Here is a 12,658-nt window from a genome sequence, read left to right as displayed (position 1 = left end):
AGAATCAAGAATGGCTCCCAGTTTGCAATCATCTGTGAACCCATCAGCCAGAGTCCCTTTGTGTTGGCCTGAACTTCAGAGAAGTAGATGCCAAACAGGAGAGGAGCCAGGACCGATCCCTGTGGGACACCACTTGTAACTGTTGAATAGTCAGATTTGGAGTCCACTACCTTCACAGTGTGGGTTTTATCAGTGAGCCAGATGGCAACCCATCGTATGAAATAAGGGTTTATGCCTAGTTTAGTGAGTCTATCTATGATTCCTGAGTGAGGGATGGTGTTGAAGGCCCCGGGAAGATTCAGGCAGGCTGCATGAACCAACTTGCCCTCATCCACAGCTCTGGTGACAGACTCAAAGAAGTCTGTCAGGTCGAGCAGGCATGATCTATCTTTCATAAACCCAAACTGCATGGGGTCCAGAGCTCGGAGATCCCCCATGTCCTTATTTATAAGGTCTATGTTGATGTGCGCCATAGCCCTACATATCAGACTCAGACTAATGGGGCAGCAGTTCCCAGGGTCCGTAGTCGCTCCCCCTTTGTGAGTGGGATGACCGTAGCAGTGCGCCACTCGGTAGAAACCTGAAATGAGGCTGTGACTGAACAGGGCACTCAAGTGTGGTGCCAGTTCACTTTGCAATTCATGTAGAACACAGCCAGGGATATTATCAGGTCCCATGGAAACTGAATTCCTGACCCTGGACAGTGCATTTTTTACCTGTGTAGCTGTGATAATAGGGACCTGGCATTCCTCAGGTATTGTGATAGGCCCTTTAGGGGGTGAAAGAGGGGTAAAGTCTGCACTGAACCTGTGAGCCATTATGTTGGCAATATCAGATGGTTCTGTATATGTATTGCCATTGTGCTGTAACTCAGAGCAGATGTGAATATTGCCATGTAGATTCTTGACATAACTATAGAATGCCTTGTGGCTGTCTTTAGAATCTGCAGCAATTTTGTTTTCATAGTTAGCTTTAGAGGATTTGATGATGGATCTCAGTTTCTTGTTTTGTGTGCAAGGGGCCTATGATTTGAAAACAGCCCAAAGGTAATCTTTATCCACCACTGGCCAGATGCGTTTTCTTTGGATGTGGTGTGGGTTTCAATGAATTTTAAGTTTTAAGGGCAGAGCTTTAATGTCAAGTCTATTTTCATTGTGAGACAGTATTGCTTTGTTTAGCAGATACCTATTCATGTTTGTGCGTTGTGCTATAAAATGTAAAAATAAAATCCAAATAACCATTGTAGAAGTAAAGCAGTATGCACACATTAGCATTTATGGTAAATGGGGTGAAATAGCCAGGTAATGGGACATTGGAATGGCTGCAGGGGGACTCTTCAGTTTGCGTTTGAAATTTGTTATCCCACAAGTCCATTGGAGTGGGCGGAGTTATGTAATTATGCACGCAAATTTTACGTTAATCAGCGTGCAGATTTGTACCTATTTTTCATTGGCCGTGTCCAGATTTTTGATGATTCCAGGTTGAAAGGTATACAAAGCACTAGCAAAAACCTATAATTCAAAGTGGAAAGGGATGATGTTGATGAAAGGGGTGGGGCTCAGAAAACAAGGAGAGACTGGGATTTTGGATGTAGATCCTTAAGAAGAACACCAATAACCATACAGTATATTATAGCCATAAAGTAGTAGAACATACTCTAAGACCTAAGCCAACATGGGAATGGAGAAAGGAGATTCTGCCCATAGGGATGACTGCAATTAGGGATACAGACAATAGGCAAGAGGGGATTGGAATTTATTGGAGAAAACTGACAAAAGAACAAAGGTATTAGGAGCAAATAATTAGAGAGGGAAAGGTAATAGAACAGAAAGAGGCCAATAATTTATTTGGACTGCAGGCTAGATATTTCCTTCCCTATCAAGGACTGATGTCAGAGCATAGGCAAAGAGAAAGAAAGAGGGGATCCTAAGTGAAAAACTAGAACAGAAGTAGCTGTTAAAGGATTAATTAGTAGAGCATACAAACTATTGTATGATAACTATAAGAATCAATCAGAAGAGGTTAAAAAGGATTGGGAAGAGAGACTGGATAAGCAATTCACAAAGAAACAATGGGGGGTATATGTATGCCTCCCAAATATGTGACAAGTCTAGAATATTTAGGATATTTGCTTGGATGTGGTTACATACATATTTTTATACCCTAGGTAGACTCCAAAGAATTTTTCCTCAGGTAGACAGCAAATTTTAGAGGTGTGATGGGGAAGAAAGAGGTAATTAGGAACATATTTTTTGGGTGTGTAATGAGTTGGCAGACTTTAAAGACTCCTTGTAGACTACTCTGTCAGAGATACTGGGTGAGCAAATTGGTGTAACTACGGAAATTATTTTTTTGAGCTATAGTACAGCATCAGAATTGTCTAGAATTAGTAAGGCCTTGCTGTGTCTAAATAAAAAGCAGTTACTGGGAAATGGAGATCCAAGTCTAAACCAACTAAACCTCCCATCCAGTTAGACTAGACAACTGCATGGTGTTACTCCATGTCCAGGTTACAGTGGGTAAGACCCCCATTTAAGTCATAGCCAGTTATAGATCCCCCTCCATGGCTCATGACACCCATGAAGCCTACTTGACAAAACTGGAGACAGTCCAAATTTTACCAAACACACTGCTATGGGGGATTTCAATTATGCCACCATCACCTGGAAACCTACACTAGCCCTAACTCACTAGCGCAAACGTTCCTTGACTTTATTAATTCAAATGCCCTCGAACAAGTTGTCCATACCCGACAAGGGGAACAAACATTCTGGATCTGGTCCTCAGCAGCATGTCAAAAAGATGCACTGCCACGACTGTCAGACTGTCATTAGTTGAAACTGACCACAAATCGGTGACCTTCGAGCTGGCACTAACACCAGAACTCATAAAGGGTGAAATCAGACTAAAAAACTTCACCAAGGCAAACTATTCCCACCTAGGTGAAGGTATAAATGCATTCCAAGCCCCACCCGAAGCTGGAATGGTAACTGTGCTGAAGCTTACACTAAAGCCCTGAACAATCACTTGCATAAGTTTATAAACTTGGCCATCCCAGAAAGAATTAAAGCCAGAGTCCCAAGTAAAAGCAGGTTGCCATGGTGGACATCCATCATCAACAAACTTTACAATAAATGCAAAAAGTTGCTGTCCAAGAATACAAAGGAAAAAACCCCAACAATGGAAAAGCACCCTCCTCAGCCTCAATAGACAAATAAGACAACTTGTCAAATCCTCCAAGGGATCCTTTGAGAGAAACTTAGCAATACAGCCAAGGATAACTATAAGGCCTTTTACAGCTATGTATGTAACCTAAAGGGTGGCACCCAAGCACGTGTAGAACTATTGGCCAAAGGTATCACACACACACACTGAACCCACAGAGATAAACCTGCTGTAGGTTTGGTGAAAATGTCACTCCCTTATCCCCTCCTAACTTACAACAAACCTTCCCCCAAACTCCCCCCCCCACACTGCATATCTGAAGAGCAGGTCCTCAGCCTTATCCAAGGCAAAACCACAGCCTCTCTGGGACCAGACGACATCCCAGGCTGTCTTCTAAACAGGGTAAAACATGAAGTAACATCACCACTAATTACCCTTTTCAATCATAGCCTAACAATAGGCTTTATTCCTGCAGAATGGAGAATAGCAACAGTTATTCCCCTCCACAAAGATGGCCTAGCAGCAGACCCTAGGAATTACAGACCCATAAGCCTGACCAGTCTCATCTGTAAGGTCATGGAACATATCATTATGGACCTCATAAATAAAGACATAAGTGACATCCAAACCCTGGATCCTACCCAATTCGGCTTTGTGAAGGGCAGATCCTGCCTGTTAAATCTGGTGGATTTCTTTGAAAATGTGACCAAGGCCATTGATGAGGGCAAATCTGTGCACACAGCATACCTCGACCTGGCAAAGGCTTTTGACACAATCCCACATTTAGGCATTACCGATAAATTTGGCAAACTGAATGTAAACCCCTTCGTTGTAAGATGGGTTGCCACCTAGCTTACAAACTGTACACTCACTATCAAGGTGGGTGACTTCACATCATCCAGCAGACCTGTTACTAGTGCGGTGCCACAAGGGTCAGTGCTAGGCCCCCCTACTGCTTACTGTTTGTTATATACTAATCAGAAATTCAGCTGAAAACTAAGGGGTTGTGGCTGACCAAGTTTGTGGACTACTGCAAACTAGGTACAATCACCGAATCACCAAATGATGTCAGTATACTCCAGGAGGGTCTCACTCAGACCAACGATTGGTGTATTAGTCACAGTCTCAGACTGAATGCAAAGAAATGCATCATCATTCCCTTCAGCACAAACTGTGTTCCCTCACACTATCAAATCAACAACAGTACCTATGTATCCATGAAGTGGTAAGGGACCTAGGATCCCATGTTGATTGCAACCTTAACTTCAGCCACCATGTGTCTACTGTAATAAGGAAAGTTTTCTATGTGGCACACTTGATTAGTAAAGGCATCACCTCCAGAGCAAAAGAAGTTATGACCCCCGTGTACACGGCATTATCCAGCCCATAGTTGAATATAACACCACTTTTGGCATGTACAGTACTAAGCACCTACTACAATTAGAGAGACATCAGAGTTTTCTAATGAAGAAGATCAAGGGGCTTCAGCACATGCTTTACACAGACTGACTAAAGTCCCTGTCACTGTACTCCGTATTGTATAGACTTTTTAGAGGAGATTTATGCCTGGCCTACAGAGCAATCCAAGACCCAAACCTAATGAACTTGCTGCATATCCATAAATCAAATGGGACTTGGCCTACACGTGCCATGGACCTAAATATGGCCTGTGACTCAAATAGGACATGCTGGAGGGACAGATTTATCTCCCAGTGGTTGCTGCATCTTTGGAACAGGCTACCAATTCATGTGAAACAGAGCACCTCTATGACACTGTTCAAGAGGAACTTGGACAAGTGGATGGGACACCGTAAATTCTTACCAGGGATAGAGCCCACAACCCTCCTGGACATGAGCAGTCGTCATTAAATGCAGTATTGACTAGCATTTCTATGGTATTACATTGTGATGAAACAGCTAGGCTTAAAATGACCTCCAGGTCAATAGCCTAGTAATCTCGTATGATTCTATGTACTGGAAGTAGTGAATATAGTAACAGAGATAAAGCAACTAGAATTGGGATCTTTAGAAAAGGGTAGGAGCAAATTACATAGAAAAAAATGGGAATTGTGGGAACAATACAGGCAGATGAGGAACGAGGTTTAAAAGAAGGCAGGATTTGAATGAGCTAAGTAATGTTTGACAATGACTAGATAAGTGATATATGATGTTTGCAGCTAAAATTATGTCAGTATGATTTGTGATGTATAATGTTTGCAACTAAAATTATGTCAGTATGGTGTGTTTTCATTTATATAAGTGTATGATTGCCATTGTCATACGTGATAACTTAATAAAGATGTTTCCTGCTTAAAAAATATAAAATTTGAAGTCAGCCATTCAAAATGAGATATTTTATATCTCTCCAGAAAACTAGACATCATTTATTGTGAGACTGCAACATACAAGGTGCAAAGAATTATAAATAGGCTGAAGAAATTATGATTATAGTACATGTTGTTTTTAATTTCTCCAAATGTTTTGAGTTTCTAATACCATGACGGGAATGGACCCCATTCCTAAGTCAAAGTACAATTAAAGGTCATGAAATTAGTATTGTTTCACTCTTTTATGTCTTAGATATAGGCTTTAGATGACTGTCACCATTGAAGTGACATCCTGACCTATGTGTGAAAATGGGAAAAAAAAGGGTTATGGATGGCATTATGGATGGGTAAAGCTTTGGATCCATCTGTTGTTAAAAGGTATTTAGACTTGATGGCAAATTTTTATAGATGGAAAACAATTGAGTTGACACTAGATCATTCAGTATTGCCAGTGCATTTTAACCACTGTTGCGTATGCTTTTTAAGCTTTTCTATGTGGATTTCTGGAAGGTTTTCTTAAAGCAAGGAGAAATATGATATGAAATTTTGTGTGGTGTGGTGGTAAGTGTTCAGCCCACAAGATACATTTGATGAAGTTCAGTTATACATACTGTATTTGATTCCTGCACCAAAATATGATGCTGAGTGGATACTGTTGTTAAGTCAACAACCGTGAATTCAAACTAGTTTGATAGGTGTTTTGTTTGGATATATTATAAGCATAGCACAGAGCTGTATTATGTGATAACACAGGCTGTATCAATGCTGCTAATATCAGTAAAAGAGTAATGTTCTGTTGTGTCCTGTGTTAAAACATAAAACAGGATGATTGTCTTTTTTCAGTTGTTAACATTTCAGTTCATTGGTACTGGGTAGTTCATACATTGTGTAATTTATCTGTACTTTGCAGGACTCAAAGAAGAGGTGAAGTTGAGTGTTAGATATACTTTTCTACCTTTCTCTAAGTTTGTGTGACCTCATAATTGGTATATGTAGAGATTAAGATCTTACTCCATAGCAGGGGTGCAGTGGCTACTAACATGTTTGTGTGTGTGTGTGTGTGTGTGTGTGTGTGTGTGTGTGTTTTGTATGATTGTGGGAATGTCACTATTGCGAGCTTCCAAGCAATTAGAGCTTTTAGTTAATAGTAATCCTGTGCCAATTAAATGAGACACAATTATTCATAGTGAAACCTTTTTTGTTGCCTAAAGGAGATAGTAAATTTGGTCATAAAAAAGAGAGAGGTTTGAGTAGTTGGAAGGTATGGAAGACTAAACTGACATATTAGAATCAAATTAGAGTAGATGCCAGATTGCCTTTCTGGGAAGAAATTAAGGAAGATTATGGGCTGTTAGTTTTTTTGGGATTGAATTTAAGAGTCTGCGTACCAATGCAAGGGACCATAGGATAGATGTAATTTTAGGAGGAGACTCCACACAAAAGAGTTTCTTTGCTATTGGAAGTCAGACGTGATAGTCCAGTTATAAAGTGCTTAATTAGCAGGGTAGTAAGGCTTTAAAATAATCACAATTAGAGGTGCTAGAAAAGATTAGGGGAAAATGGAGTGCACAGTAGGAAACTGAGGTGGATAAAATGTAGAAATGAAAACTATATGCTTCAATGTCACGGCAGTTTAAAATTTTGTAGAAAATGTCTTCACAAATATATTTATAGCCCTGCATAGGCTGAGAAGAATCTTGCCAATGTAAATGCAGACTTCTAGAGAAATGAAGAAAAGAAGTTAAGGACATGGGAGCATATTTTTGGTTATGTCTACAAAGGTAGAGGTAAAGGTCAATACCTATACTTAGAGATGCGGTTTTACTAATAGATGAGTGGTTAAAATGGAAAACACTTACAAAAGATAGTCATGAGAACTATGTGAATACACGGGTAGAGCCGAAATTACGAAGAGACAGATGGAGCTAGAATGTTGACGTCAAGCTAGCTGACAGGATTGAGATCTATCATTTTAGTTATATGCATTTTAGTTATTACTGTCCAATTTTTCTTGAGGAAAATTTGTTAGTGAAGTTAAAATGTGTTTGTATTAAATGTGACTGTCCAGTAATATGTGTAGTTGTCTATGTTTACTGAAGCCCAGATAAGTAATAATGTTATGCTCCCATTAGAGATGTATAGGTATATACTAGGGTAATGACCCCTAAGTCTTTATAAGCCTAACATTGCAGCCTATCCCAGTTGTGTCCCTGTGTATCATGGTCATTTATTAGGAGGGAGATATGTTAGGAATTTTCTAGAGGTTATGTGGTGGTGTGTTCGTTTGAGCATTACTATTTGTCTCTGTTAGAGTTGGGGGCCAGACATGGGTGAATTTCTGGTTTCCCATCCATTGGTCAAGGATACACTTAAATAGGGTTAGGGATGTACTCAAACAGATGCCTTTGTGAGATTTGAACTCATGAACCCTACTGACCACTAAGCTCTAAGGCCATTAGTAGGATATCCACTGTTAAACTGATCTCTATATTTAAGTTGGTGTTAGTTTTTGTTAACTAGTTTATAGTTAACAGTGATGCTGTACCAGGAGATGAGCATTCAACACGGATATATCTTCTTAACTTTATTGTTTTATGTTAATTTGTTATGACTAGCTTAAAAAACATTACTTTGGTGTTTTTCTTGTTTTCATGCAATACAATGTGCTGATTGAAGATGAAGAAAACATACTTTACTGCTGACTGCATTTTAAATTTTCTAGAAAAGATTAGAGGGGATCCTAAGATCTGCGATAAGGGTAATGTTCCTTTTAGGGCGACACAGTGGTGCAGTGGTTAACATTGTCACCTCACAGCAAGAGGTTCTCCGGTTCGATTCTCAGCTGGGGTGCCTTCTGTGTGGAGTTTGCATGTTCTCCCTGTGTTCGCGTGGGTTTCCTCCAGGTACTCCGGTTTCCTCCCACATTCCAAAGACATGCATCTGGAGCATTTCTCCCCGGGCCTCCACTGAAAACAGGCTCTGTGGAACCTAGTCGGACATTCCCAGTCAACAAATGTTAAATAAAAAAAAAATAAATAAATAAATTTTACCAGTATGGAGGGACCTCAGAGAAAGTGTTTGCCTGGTAGGTAGCTTCATGAGTTACTTCTTTCTGATTGATTGTGTGGCCATGTAATGTTCACTTTACATGCACCGTACAAACATGGAAAACATATACTTGCAAATTTGGCAGCTTGGGTTCAGTCTGCAACACAATTTGATCTCATAGTCTTTGGTCAGCTGTTCTAGACTGGGAGTGGGGGAGCTTTGCACATATTTATGTCTGTGTAATGCAAGTTGCATGGATCTTGCTAATTACCCAAGTCTATACCTATTTCCTACTCTTGATCATAGTTTTCTTATGTCTGCTAATTACCCAAGTCTAGACCTATTTTCTACTCTTGATCATAGTTTTCTTATACCTGTTGTCACACTACCAGCCCAGCTATCGGGAAGTTTGTAAATAATTCTGTTATTTGTGAATATTGATATGATTTATACAGAAGTGTGTGTAAAGTACTGAGATAAAATGTAACCACAGCATGCCCTATTGGAATAGAACAGGAATGTACCTGCACTATTGTGACAGTTTAGATGTATATGTTTAATGGAAACATGAACACAGGAGGTTAATTTAAAAATGCAGAGAAAAATAGTTGAAATTAAATTATTTTTTTAAATTATTACTGGGCCATAAACAGAAGATGGTATCTCTCAGTTTTAGTGCAGTTGCAGTTTCAATGTCTAGAGCTGGAAGTTTTTGTATTGTCTTGAAAGAGAAGTAATTACTAGGTTTGAGATGTACAAGTGTTCTATTGTTTTATGACTTCCAGGATCTGCAAACACCTAAAGATATGTATTTTTCACAGAGAAATGCTAAATTCTGTTAGTTTCTGACAATGGGGGTTTAGCTTGGGAACCGAAAGTCAGGTGACAAAAAGTGATGTCATCCAAGTTAACCCAGCAGTAATATTTGATATTAATTTAAGAACTCTCTCAGAGACAGTACATTTTGTATTTTGTTTTTTGACCAGGAAACATCCAGTCATCTGCACTTGCCTTGCTATAAGTAAGTTTCTAGGGCATGGTAACTCTTTTAGATTCAGATAGGAATATAGTAAAGTATAGCTTAGATGTTTTCTTTATTTATTTGAGACTGTCCTACAATGTTGTTTTAAGTATTTTCTGTGATTTTGAACTCTGATGCAACTGATTACTTACTGAGTATTGTCTTGTTCTTTTATTTATTATTATTAAATATATTTAAACCTTTTAACTGTGGATGGTCTGTTTAGAGATATTTAAGCTCTTAGCGGACTTGCATATCTATATGGTAACACTGCACAGGCCACTCCTACATAGCCTTGCTCTTGGTCAGACTACAATTTGGATTAATAGAAGCATTACACAGTAAGATTGGACACCCTTTGTTAAGGGCCTTAAAGTAGCTGATAAAAGTTGTCTGGTGGCAGCTGGAAATACGTTGTAGTCTGGGCAGAAGGGGGCATAGCTAGTAAACCTGTGCCAGCTTTTCTCAGGTGTGTGTTTGTGTATAAATCAAATATCAAAGTGTGTGTGTGTCAGCTACTTGGGAAGGGACACAAAGCACTGGTTGGACAGAGAGGGTGCTGGAGGTCTTAGTTTGGCCATTCAGCTGAGATCTCAACTCTATAGCTGTGCCACTGGGGAGTTTTATTGGGGATTTGGAGAAAGAGGGAGAAACCAGCCCCATTCTGACTGTGATCTCTGTGTGCTCTTAAGGGAAATTGCACTTTACTGTGTGTGTACTTGTCATCCTCCCAGTGTGTACGTCCCTCACTTTTGCCAGTGGTGAGGTTTGAGGCTCCTTGATTACTGTGGCAGTGAAGGGGCATCACATCTATATTTAATTGAATTTTGTTTGCTGAGTAGGTCTCTGCAACTGAGAGTCACTTTACAGAGGGTAAGGTCATCGGTCCAAAGATTACTGTGATATAAAGTGCTAGAAAACACATTAATCTGTTACTGGAAGCAGTATTAATGACTATGAAGCTATGCATTAAAGAACCTGAGTGTAGCATTGAAAAAACAGACATCAATTAAAATTAAAATGCACTTGAACTGCAGTATTTTTATGCATTTTTTAAATAATACTTGTTTTTTAAATAAATTATTTTTCTGCAGTTATAGTTATAGCTAACATTGTTTAATTTTATCTTTTTAGAGCCTTTTAATCTGTATACAGCACTGACACCAAAGCAGCAACCTTCTTCTGTGTCTCTGAGTCAGATTCAGAGCTGTTACTCTGTGTTGGATTCACCTTTAAATGCAGTGATACTTCAGCCTCCAAGTGTTCAACCTATGGTGCTAACAGACTTACAGTGGTCTACTGGGGTTGCACCCTTAGTTTTCAATTCAACTTCCAGTATCTGTTCACCACAGTTACCACATTGCGGCACACTAGCTAACACTCCTCTACCATTGGTAGGTAATTTTGATGCTGAGAAGTGTATATCTCTACACACTGGTTTACCACAAACTTTATGTGGTGTTGACAGCAACATGAGAATCTCAGGAATCCAGAACAGCACACAGGCCAGCATTTTCAGTGTCCCCAACATCTCTTCAATAGGATATGAAAACAGCACTTCAGTGGATCTAAACCCCTCAAATGGTGACATCCTGGAGCAGGTTTTAAACTTTGAAGACGCAGATGCTTTCATCAGTAAAAGTATGCCACCAAACAGCAGTACTGAAAGTGGCGTGCACAGTGTACCAAATCATACATTCTTTGCTACTTCAGTTCAAGGGGAAGATCGTTTTTCTCCTGTTGCACTTGAGTCAAGCAGTTGCTTAAGTACTGACTTGGATGACCTGCTAAGGTGTTTAAATGACTCTATAGCTGAATAAAATTACAATTCATCTCATCATATCATCATATTACTGTAGTTCATTTAAAAAAGTATATATATATATATATATATATATATGTATGCTGCTAAAGATAAAATAAGTAATGTTTCCAAATATATTTAAACAGAAATTTTCTGAAAGTGATTTTGACTGATAAACTCTGATGTTATTGCGCTTTTTACTTCTGTGAAGGCCATCAGTTTCAGCAAACTGTGAATTTAAAATGCAGCAAATAATGAGCTGACATGCAGAAGAAACAACTGCCGGATCGCCATGATACTGACAGGTCTGCTTTTGGTGGTGCATACCTTTAGATTAGTAACCATCCTTGACTGAATGTCCTGGATTGCATGAACCTTTGATAATGGGGTGTCCTACAGGTTCATCACACATGGATGGAATGAGACTGACAGGATGTATTATGTTACTCGTTCACTCATAAAAATGAAGACTGTACTTTTAGTTTTGCAATTAATATACTTTCTACATGCACTCCTTTAAAAAAATAGATAAAAACAGAGAGACCTTACCTTCTGTCTGTTTTCACCCTTTATTGTGCCTGGTATTGTACTGCCTAACATTAAAGAGTAAAAGGTCCATATTAGCACAATATGGAATTTCTGTTTCTCCTTTAACAAAGTTGCCTTTTCATCCACAGGACATAGTTTTTAAGGAGTTTTGATACCTCTGTCCCACTTTGCTCCGATTTCTTCATTCCTTTTCTCAGTGTTTGTGATTATTGTTTGGTGCATACACTCCCTTCTTCTTTCAGAGTTGTAGTTTTTGTTTCTGCTGTAGTGTGTTTTGAACTGCCCAAGAGATATTAAGTTTAGCGGTTTGTACTTCTGTTCATGTATGTTTAGAGCTGATCTTCACTCCAGTACTCTACTTCTGCTGCAGAAACTGAAAATTCTTACTGTGTGCTGACATATTTGAATTGACGAGAAAAAGTGAAAGCGTCTCCTGCCTTGGTTAGTCCATAATGCATGCAATTCATGGCCATCAGTGATTTTGCAGTAGTCAGAGATAGAAATCTCCCGTATTTAGACATAGGTCTGAAATCATGCTGTACAAATTCCAGGACCTTTTACTTGCCTCTGAGCCATCTTCTGTTCTGCAGTACTTTAGGGCCATATTCAAGGAGCATCTTTTTTCTTAAAGTTTAAAAGTAGCCTCTGGGAACAGTGACAACAGTCTTTGCTGTTTCTCTTGTTGTTATTGTTATTGAATTTGCCTGGTTGGGGGTGGAGTGTCTTACACTGTAGTAACCACCG

At 39.3% G+C, this 12,658-nt stretch overlaps 1 protein-coding gene across 3 annotated transcripts in view; it reads left to right on the top strand.

Moving 5' to 3' along the window:
• LOC122788049 (proto-oncogene c-Rel-like) overlaps window positions 1–11,913 on the top strand; it is a 2,508,512-nt gene extending 2,496,599 nt beyond the window's left edge. The window contains exon 10 of one of the 3 annotated variants that reach the window (XM_044054974.1): window positions 10,696–11,913. In XM_044054974.1, coding sequence (XP_043910909.1) covers window positions 10,696–11,381 — 686 coding nt within the window. In that variant the 3' untranslated portion in view covers window positions 11,382–11,913. The remainder of the gene's footprint in view (window positions 1–10,695) is intronic. The other 2 variants (XM_044054987.1, XM_044054981.1) reach the window with 2 other exon arrangements.
• Window positions 11,914–12,658: the final 745 nt, after the last annotated feature.

Source organism: Protopterus annectens, chromosome 1.part2 (genome assembly GCF_019279795.1).
Source record: "Protopterus annectens isolate FY-2018-M chromosome 1.part2, PAN1.0, whole genome shotgun sequence".
Lineage (NCBI taxonomy): Eukaryota > Metazoa > Chordata > Ceratodontiformes > Protopteridae > Protopterus > Protopterus annectens.
This window is presented reverse-complemented; position numbering and strand designations above follow the sequence as displayed.